Source organism: Anoplophora glabripennis, unplaced genomic scaffold (assembly GCF_000390285.2).
Source record: "Anoplophora glabripennis isolate ALB-LARVAE unplaced genomic scaffold, Agla_2.0 scaffold103, whole genome shotgun sequence".
In the NCBI taxonomy this organism is placed as follows: domain Eukaryota; kingdom Metazoa; phylum Arthropoda; class Insecta; order Coleoptera; family Cerambycidae; genus Anoplophora; species Anoplophora glabripennis.
The window spans coordinates 256254-267287 of record NW_019416259.1 but is presented as its reverse complement, the minus strand read 5'-3'; the positions used below and the strand labels follow the sequence as shown (position 1 = coordinate 267287).

At 33.1% G+C, this 11034-nt stretch overlaps 1 protein-coding gene across 1 annotated transcript; it reads left to right on the top strand.

Moving 5' to 3' along the window:
- Window positions 1–2687: 2687 nt before the first annotated feature.
- On the top strand, window positions 2688–4684 carry LOC108903298 (glutathione S-transferase). The gene is made up of 4 exons (XM_018705422.1): window positions 2688–2697; window positions 2778–2945; window positions 3018–3160; window positions 4384–4684. The coding sequence occupies exons 1-4, from the start codon at window positions 2688–2690 to the stop codon at window positions 4570–4572; spliced, it is 510 nt and encodes a 169-aa protein (XP_018560938.1). The 3' UTR covers window positions 4573–4684.
- Window positions 4685–11034: the final 6350 nt, after the last annotated feature.

Sequence of the window (11034 nt, the reverse complement as noted above, 5' to 3'; positions counted from 1 at the left end):
TTTATAAAATTCTTCCTAATTCCCTATCTAACCTGAGCTAAATTATTGCCAATTTCTTATTCTATAAACTTATAGTTTCTTGTTACCTATACTACACTTTTGTTGTCCTTTTGTCTATGTTTTCCTCACTAGTAATGTCCTTCCTGTAATCTCTCTCCTGTCTCTTCTCCTTCCTTTCTTTCACTCGAACTCTCCTCTATTTTGTCTTGTTCTCCTTCTGTGTCCTACTCCACTCCGTAGACTGCCACTGTCTGAATCACCTCCCTGGCTCGTACTGCTCCTTTCCTTTTCTAAATGGCTACGACAATTCAAAATTATGTTTTACTAACCTGACAGTATGATTATATTGAGTTATCTGTCAGTTTAGACTTCACCCTAATTTCCTTTCTGCCAAATAACTTCTTCTTTCCTATTTCCTGACTCTCACTGTTCCCTTCTTTATTTATTGTTTTTTAAATGTCCCACAATAACTTTGTGCTTGATTACTTTTCTTTAATACTCTTCTTCTCCTCAGCACTTGTTTTTTCTTGGTAGTTCATATGATCTTCTTTTAATCTTCTATATTTTATTTCACTTCTTATTTTAAACTTCTTTTAATTGCTATGATTTGTATATCTTCTAATTTCTCTTTTTACTTCTTGATTCTCCTCACTATTTATTTCTGTCTCCTTGATCACCACTTTTTTTATCAATTCCTTTATCACGGCACTCTCATATCTAATTACAATGTTTATTAATATATCGTTTTCAATCAATCAAACCAATCAGATCATTTTATAATTCATACATTTTTAAGCATTTTATTCTTTTTTTAGCTACATTACATTATTTTGTGGACACTTTTTATTCCTGTATACTGAGATTTCATTATAATTTTCATATCATTATACACTGTCACTTTTCATCCCACTGTCGCCCAAATTATCCTTACTATTTTGTCACCATATATTCAATATGTCATTACTTGTTGTATTTTAACTTAACTTCTATTAGATTTTATAATCAAAAACTCTTAATTCAATTTCTACCTGTTATAATAGTTTAGCCTACTTCTAATATACAGGAGCTACGTTTTTCATGGCTCACCATTTGCATCTGGGAAACCGTAAGATATACAGGGTGACACAAATTAGAAAAAAGTTGCGCTTTTTCAAGGTCATTAAAATAAACCAAACAGATCAAAGATATCTGCTGCCGTTCCTGAAATGTTGTGAAAAAACTGAAAAAAGTGATTTTAGAAAATGCCACTTAGCGTCCTTATTTCACAACAGAAAGAGATTAAATTTGGTACTGGGGGATAAGAAGATACGTGGAATCCATTTTCGTAGAAAGAAAATTTCTACGGCCACTAGTTTCAGTTATGCAACATTCAATTGTTTTTTTTTCTTATGGACGCCATATTAGATCTTGACAGCAACAGACAGAGGAGAAAAATACGAACAAGTCAATTAGTAACACTGTTTTATTTGAAGAATAACCCATAAAATTAAAGAAATTCAATAACTAATTTAAAAAATTGATAAAATCTAGTTGTTCTTGGCGTAAAACAAAAATCAGCAAACATTTTGACAAATTCGAAATTTGCTAGTGCTTGCTGCCTTGTGTACTTTATTTTAATACTTATTTTAATTGAAATTATGGTAAAGTTTTCAATTTCAGAGAACAGTATTTTTAAAAGTGTATAGAAATTTGGTAGAGAAACCTAGACGTAGGTAGGTATATTTACTGTTCATTTGTTTTCAGAAATTATTTTTTACATAAATCAAGTAAGACGGGAACCCATTAATGAAATAAATATATTGGGACAAGTTAATATAAATCCTGAAAGTTCTACTAGGGTAAACGCAAGAGATTGTGTTCCTTCACGGACAACCGTTAAAAGAATTTAAAAAATATATAAGTACCATAATTATAAATTCAAACCAGTACAAAAACTACATCCAGGTGATGGGAAACGAAAAATGGAGTTTTATAGATGGTAAAGATAACAGAAGACAGATTATTCGGCAGGAAAATTATTTTAGGCGATGAAACTACGTTCACAAATAACGGCATTTTTAATGAAATGACCGTATAATAGGACTGTTTCTTATTGATGGCAACTTTACTTCTCAGAAGTATTTAGATATTTTAAGGACAGTAATGGAGGATGCATAGGATAATTTTCTCTTATATTCCATTAGAAATTTAGATGGCGCAGGGCCTTATATAATTCTGCAATGGTGTCCCAATATTTAAGTCGACGCCTTTTCTTGAATAATTGCCAAGAAAAGAATAAGCTAATAAAGTTTTGTATCGGAACTACTGTAACAATTTACTGCGGTAAGGGCGTGCCCTGAAATTTTCCGCCAATGTTTTTTTATCTCAGGTGTCAACTTACAGCGACAGGGGCGTGCCTTGGAATTTTCCGCCAATGTCTTTCTATTTCGGGTGTCGAATGCGGTTAATTCCAAGAAATTGACGCAGGGTTCTTCTTGGAATTCTATCTCAACAAATATCGTACGAACTATATTTAAAGTACGATGATTTTTCGGGTTATTATAATATATTATTTTAATCTTCATTCTATTATCAATTATTCAATCAATTATTATTACCCTACATTTTATTATTTCACTACTGGAACAAAAAAGACACATAGTTTTCAAATTCATTGATGTGAAGGATTCATTCAGATTTATTAAAATATGACAACTCGTATGTTTTTATGTGTTGATATAATTTAAATTATTCAGACGAACTTCCCCAATCCTCCTGTAAAATACGTATAATTTCAGGTACGCCATTGAGACAATTGCCACTTTTGGAGCACAATGGCAAAATAGCTAATCAGAGTATTGCTATTTGTAGATATTTGGCAAAACAAGTGAAATTAGTTGGAAAAGACGATTGGGAAGATTTAGAAATCGATGCAATAGTTGATACTACTATGGATTTGTGTTTGAGTAGGTACATCTAACTTATCTCTATCTAAAATTGATATACGTATACCTATGTTAAATAATCAATTTTTTTAGAAACCGCTTTTCACGTTTTCGAGAAAAATGAAAAGGTTAAACAAGCGCAAGCAGAATCGTTGTTTAACGAAACTATTCCATTTTATTTGGGAAAATTTGACTCTCAAGTCAAGGAGAATGGTGGTTACTTTGTTGGTGGGCGAGTAAGTACCAATTAGAACTTCTTTGTCTGAAACACCACGCGGTTACCATAAAATATCTTTCAAGTACAATATTTTTTTCTTAGTAAAATATTTAAATATCTATTTAGTAAATAGGGGAAAAGCAGCAATATACATTGTCGACGGTTGGTAAAAAAAACAAAATATTGCGCAAAATGTCAAAATAAAAATATATGACATATATTGCTATATTTACAAAAAAAAAAGGACTCCAAAAAGCGTAAAATATATATTGGTTAATAAAAGTTTGGTTTGTATTACTGTAATGCACCATTCATTTGTTTTTTATATATTCCCTTGACATCGCAAAAAAAAAATTACTAAAATTTTGGTCTTTACAGTTTTTTTCCTAGCAAAAAAACATGTGTACATATATTTTCAGCTCCTTCAACTGAGAGTTAAATTATTAGGTAATATTTGTTCCAGTTAGTTATTCCTAGAAATCAAATCTTTAAAACCGAAAACTATTGGGTGTCCCAAAATTCAGGTAAGATTTGAATTTTTCGCCATTTGTGGGGTAAAAAAGGACAGTTCAGGGTTATGGAGCGCTAGAGTGCACAATTTTCATACAAAATGTGGTCGAAATAGTGATTTAACTTCATCAACTATGAAGATGCTGATTTTTCGAACAAAATTATCTTCAGCGATAAGCTTTCATTTTAATGGTTTCGTAAATCGACAAAATTGTCACATTTGGGGAACAGAAAATTCACGAGTGATTGTTGAAAAACAAATGCATCCACAACGTGTCACTGTTTGGTGCAAATTTTAGGCTGGAGGCATTATTGGACCATTCTACTTCGAAAATGCGGTTGATCAGGCACGAATGGTGCTCGCTATTGCGACGTAATAATCAAGTTTTTTGTTCCTAAATTGCAAGATATGGATGTAGATGACATGTGGTTTCAACAATACTGTGCCACATGCCATACAGCTCAAGAAACAATTTAATTACTGCATCAGTCATTTCCTGGTCGTGTAATTTCCTGTTGCGATGATCCGAAGTGGTCGCCCAGATAATGCGATTTAACACCGTTGGAGTTTTTTCTTTCGCTTTTTTTGAAGTTAAAAAATGCAACATATTTGCTACTCATAAAGATTCGGTTAATTTGATTCAGTTTTACTTTGTTGCCCTTGCTCAATGGTGTTTAAAATATTAATTATTAGTTAATGCTTTTTTTACCAAGACTTTTTTTTATTTTCAGTTGACTTGGGCTGATATCTTTGTTGTTGCCATGGTGGATTACATGAGCTTTTTGATACAAAAGGATTTAACCGCGAATTATCCTAATTTACAGATTGTCAAAGAAAACGTTATGAATGTGCCCAATATCAAGGCTTGGATGGATACTCGACCAAAAAATAAATTCTTTACTAGTTCTGAACTGAAATAATTATCTCAAAATATGGAAAAACATAAAAATTGACTACCATACACATATTCCACTTTATAGAGGTGGTCAATTGTAACAAAAGTAACAAAAAATAAATAATTTTTATACAAAGCATTTCAGTGTTTTCAATTATTGTAAGTGTAAAAATAGTACATATTTTAGACTAATGCTTTTTTGACTTCATGCATTCATAGAGCATAATCCTATTTGGAGTGGTAAATTAAAACATCGATTCGATTGTGTTACTCAAGAAAGAGTTGTTTGTAATTGCATAAAAATTCAGTAAAAATATGATTGGAGTGCTTATGGAATAGGAATACTTTAGGAATTCTTGAAACAATAAAAATACATTTATTTAAAAATATTTTATTTTATTTCACCTATAATTCTTTTTGTCAACAATGTTACGCCTTTCTGTATTAAGGGAAAATATTATATAAAACGTTCTACGTTCAAAATATTCTATTATAATCTTCTTCTCCTTCTTCTTGTACCTGTGGTTAGGTCCTATTTCCATAGCACCGCGGCTTTATCAGGTCTATTGTGCGTCTCACTGTTCAAATCTACTCAGCAAATAGTTTTGTCCTTCTTTACAAAACCTAAAAGCTTCCTTGCTGACATTTCTCTCAGCTCCTTGGGTTCCAGAAAGGTTGTTCCAAGAGCGCCATTTTACTACTTTCAAATCCTGGTCAATCGCCCAGGATATACAGAGAAGTTTAATTCACCGAGTTGTATCGTCGGCAGACCGGACTGTCTTCAAGCCTTAGATGTTTCCTAAAGTGACTTTCCTGAACCCAATTTTATTCAAGCTCAGCAACTCATTTGTTCTCTTCAAAGGATACTTCATAAGTTCCTTCTCATGCTTTGTTCTGGCTTTGAAGCCCAGTATTTCCTGTGTTCTGCCTCAGTTCATTTTTCTAGAGCTCCCCTGACCACACTGGGAGATGTGCCGCAGAAGAGCTCCGGACCAATGAACTTTGTTTCGAATCCCTTCCTAGCAAGTTCATCTGCTTTCTCATTTCCGTCGATGCCTTTGTGTCCTGGCACATAACACAATCTAACTGTATTAGTGGTAGCTAGTTCAGTCAGTATCTGCAAACAATCTCACACAAGTTTTGAACCTACCTGAGTGTCTAAACCTTAATTGCTGTTTGACTGTCAGATAATATGTTTATGAGTTTATGTTTACAACTTCTACGTACGTTCTCTGCTAAACACGCTATTATCGCGAAAATTTCTGAATGAAATATAGTGGCAAAACTCCCCAGACTGTAGCACTTCATCTGGGTCTGAGTTCATAAATACCTGCCCCTGGCTGTTTTGGAGCCCCGTAACCTTCTAAACTACTATGCTTCAACTTTCCAGTGTATCAAACTTTTCCTCCCATTTGTTCTGATCCTGTATTCTAGTTTCGAATGGCTTGTGGAAGTGAAAACTTGGAACCATCTTGTTGGATATCATTCCCAGAGTTGTTCCCGACACAGTTGTTTCCATAATCCTGGAATAGGGACTATCTCTCCAGTCGCTATTGTTCCTGAAATAGTTTGCTGCTAAACATACTTCTCTTTCCACCACTATATGAAGCGGTGGTAAATAACATCTAACGCAGCTATCATGGTCGATGCCATCGCCCTCCCAAACAGACCAATCTCAGGATTTCACTCAGCTTTTCCCTGGCTGTGGTCTGTTGTGATGCCACCATACCAGAGCATCAGAAAATTTAGAAAACAAATGAGTAAAATATATAAAAACCATAAAAATTACATAATTATTAATGTTTCGGAGTTGCAATAAACTTATTGTTATATTAGTAGTTATAAAAGTGTATTTTTTTCCTAACGTTTCGGTCTCAAATTGAAATTTTATTTATTTGTTTGTCAGCTTAAACTATTAGATTTTTTTTATATACTACAAGATGCGGCAAGATAACTTCCTTATTTCATAATGCAATAAAACAAAAAGTAGTAAAGATACATTTTATTAAAAAGATAAACATTTAAATTTGTTGTTGTTTGTTTATATCGAGTAAGTGACGCTTGTCGATACACTGGTTGAACCGATTTCTGCTGTTTCTTATCACTCTCTTCAGCATATTGATAGGTATGTTGACTGTTTCTTCCTGAATGTTTATTTTCAGGTCGTCCAGAGTCTATGGGCGGTTGGTATAGACACGGGATTTCAAATAAGCCTCACGGAACGATTGGAAATTCTAAGAGCAGACGCAGGGATTGCAAAACTGCAACCCTTACTGCTTCGATGGTCTCAGGTGTTCTGATCTGAGTTCTGAGGTGCATATTTAGTTCTTTTCTGCACAGAACCAGTTTACCCGAACATTGAAATCCACAAAAGAATCAATTTCCAGTCCGGGACAGGACCCAATGGTACAATATTGAAGCGATTTCGGAAGGTGCGCTATGTTGAAACCACCGAACGGCCGTTGGAAAAATAAACCTCTAAGGCAAACGCCACTGCTCGTTATTCCAACGCATGATGAAGACTTAAACACAAGTTATAGTCTTTCCGATATCAATTGAAGAACCAAGAGGTTGACAGTATGTACCAGGTTCGGTCGTTGACGTATCAACTCGACACTGAAATATTTGAAAAACTTGTTCCCATATTTATTTAGCCATACCCATATACAGGTCTGGTCGAACTAAACTTGGAGGTGGTAGAAATTGTATACGCCCAGTTGAAGAATGTGAGCGCGAGCAAACGGAATACAAACACAGCTGCATTGGGCCACTGAGCAATAAATTTCAGCCGTGACAAGTGGTTGACAAATTGCCCAGCAGTGCAGTGGAGCAATGCGAAATTTGGTGTGATTCAGGTAATTTTAATTTATTATAGGCACCTTCTATTAATCATTGATATTACAATTGCGAAAGGAAGAAATAATATTATTACAACATGGCGTTTTGGAGACTTTATGAAACGGAAGAAAACGAAATTTACTATCAATATGATAAAATTGTTTGAGGACATAAATAATTAAAATATGTTGTTGGCCAAATGAATATACAATAGAAATTTTCTTTATATTATATATAAATTATTTAAATTTTTTACCTTTAGCAGAAAACTTTTTTAGGGACGCCTATGAAAGTCATTAAATTTTATTGCCAGGCATTTTTTTTATGTTCAACGACTTCGGAAAGACTGTATTAAGTATTATATTTGCTAAAGAAATTTGTAACATAATTTAAAAACGCCCCGTCCAGTTCTGTTGGTGATTCAAGTGCTGTTATTTGTACCACAGAACCCTGACAGCAAAGCGTTTTAACCTTTCCTAGTTTTCTACGGATCTAGTAACATGGAAAAAACTGTATACCTGTTCAGTTCTATTCCGGATAACTATGATAACGTAAATTAAAATAAGAACCCTTANTTCACGGATTTAAAAAAAAATGTTTTTCTACGACCTTCTGGAGCCGAGATAATTTTTTTATTTAAAAAAAATTTAGAAGACGCAATTAACATTTTACAGCGATGCGCTTGACGGAGGTTAATATTGAATACTTATATTTTCAAAAAAAAAAAATAGTAGTATATGTTTACTTGATTTTTAGTATTAGTAAATTAAGTAATAAACTGAAGCGTGCAAGCACTGAGTGCGTCAGCTGGACCGGACGGAGAAGTAGGGGGAAGAGGTGCGCGCTCGCTCTGAAAACTGATGACCTGCAGTCTAAATGGCTCGCCCTTGCAAAATATTTTATATCTCGGCTTCTAGACCACGTACAAAAATTCTTTTGTACTTAATCAGGGGTAGCTAAACACGAATATTATAGTCATTTTCGCCTTAGAAGCAAAATAGTCCCGGAAATGTTTCATCAAATGATCTTCATCATACTCTGGAACATTTTCAATAATATCAGTCAAGGCAGGCGTCTTCCAGTAATTGTAAATGCATTTGGCCAGTCAAATTACCAGATAGAAAAAAGGACCCACCAGCCGGTCACCGAAAATTCCAGCCCATACATTTAATTTTTCCGGTTGCTGTGTATGCATCTCGTGAAAAACTTTTGGGTTTGAATGGGACCAATAGCGGCAATTGTGACGATTTACCGTCCCGTTCAAGAAAAAACTGCATTAATCAGAAAAACAGATGTTAAAAAGGAACTGTGGATCGTTCCCTGCTCGCTCACTCATTATTTCGCAAAATTGCAAACGGCGGTCATAATCATCCTCATGAAGTTCCTGGACTAAATGTATTTTGTATGGATGGAATTTGATTTGATCCCAGACACAGGTGCCAGCTGCCTCGTACTTAATGTAGGATCAAGATGAATTTGTCCCAAAACTGCAACTTCACTAGCTTAATTGCCTATATGTTTTTCAATGTTTCGTTTTTTATTGGCTACGTTCCCTGTCTCTTGAAATTTTTTTACTAACTCTAGAACATACTTCCTCCTGACATGTCAATCTTGATGTTGTTCACTAAATAGCTGAGCTGTTCTATTTTGAACATTTATTGTTCATAGAGTAAACCGAAATGATATCTACCCTTTCCGCAATGGAATAAACCATAGTGTTTAATTTTCAAAAACACAATTAAATAAACTACCAACCAACGCTTCCAAATAATACTAGAAAATAATTTGGAATCCACTAATTTTACGTTCATTGTGTGTGTATAGCATTCATTTCTGTTTTTTACAATTGTGTTTATTTTTTACGAAAGTGATAACAAATCGCCAAAATCAAGCGGAATTATAAATTTAAAGTCTGTCGTAAAGAGAATTGTAAGAGCTTCCAAAAGAAATATTACTCAACTCCCAATGCCATTTAAATAATTTGGGGTGATGCTTACCCTTGCTTGGAGGTGAAAGTGGCGGAGTCAAAAATACCAGCAAAGAATGTACCCCTTTAATCTAAAATCGACGGGTCTGAGCGTTTTTCTACAATCTTGAAGTTCCTGAAGACGGCTGTTTCGTTTTCATTTGGCCGCCCTGTATAATAAGTACTGTACAGGAATAATATCTATTTGTAGGTAGATATTTTAAAAGTGATGATGTTATTTCGGTATCAGTGAAAATAAGATAGGTTTATCACTAAATTAGTACAATAATGAATTTTGAAAAAATAGGTAGGTATGTCATCTCGGTATCAGTGAAAATAATAGATAGGTTTATCACTAAATTAGTACATTAATGAATTTTGAAAATAGCATGTTAGATGCGATAAGATTTTTAGTTAACACACAATCGCTACAAAGTTCTAAATACATAATTAACTTTACTCAAGGCCGTTTAGGAATAAGATAAGGAATTTTGTGATATTTATAGGAAACATCTTTAAGACTAGCGGCGGATTTTTGTGTTCATAAATACAGTTTTTTTTTATACAAATTCAATACAAGAAGTTTAAAATAACAAACAGACGGAAACTAAAATATTTCAAAGTATCATATTTAAAGTATTCTCACGTACTTTCAACAAGCTAAGAACATTAATTTTGCACTGTCTCAATAGACTGACATTTTTGGTTCACTAAACTAACAACAGATAGAAAACAGATCTGCTAACCTTAAAACTGTTACTGATTAGTTGGAATAGGAGGTTTTTGCTTTTTTGCAACTACAGAATATGACAGTAATTGTTCTTGAATGTCGAAGAGATATTATAATCGGAATAATTAAAAAGGGAACCCCAAATAACGTTACTGACACTTTTAAGGAAATATATTAAAAATTATTAATAGAAAATAAGAACTGGGAAACGACGTTTTTACATAATCATACATTTATGTACGGTACGTACGTATGTATGTATGGTAAAAATATAAAAAAATTTAATAAAAAGTACACCAAAACATAACTTTAATTTAATCAATAATAATATTATTTAAATACATAAAATTTGGATTACATTTGAACTAAAATAGCTAGATTAAGGCAAATTTTATAAAATGTAGTATCTTTAACATTAACAATTTATCAGTACAAAAATTAGCATATACGTCACGGGACACTTGAAAGGAAATGTGTAAAAATGTCATAGGACGATATTTTTATCAGGTAGTACATAAACTCCACTCCACTTACATAGATACCGTCATAATATACGACTAGCACTTTCATATAAAACTAATAGTTCTGTTGAATAATTGGACAACCTGATGTATTGTGGTTAAAAGATGAATCGGAACAACATAATAATTGCGCGTGGAAAAATTATGTATATATGTATAAAAATATGTACTTACAAAATTTATTACTATACAAAATATGTATTTTGGTAATCTTCCCCTTCTCTATATGTTTCATTAAAACTAATAACCTACATCAACTCACAATGTACCTACATTTCATTATTTGTATATGAGCTTTGATACGTGAAGTTGTAATTTTTTCTAGAGCCAGTGTGAATCAGTAAGGTAATATGATTTTAAAAGTATGTACTTACTACATTGTTGTGTTTATTTCTGTAATTAGATTTTTGGAAAATTATTAAGTCTCATTAT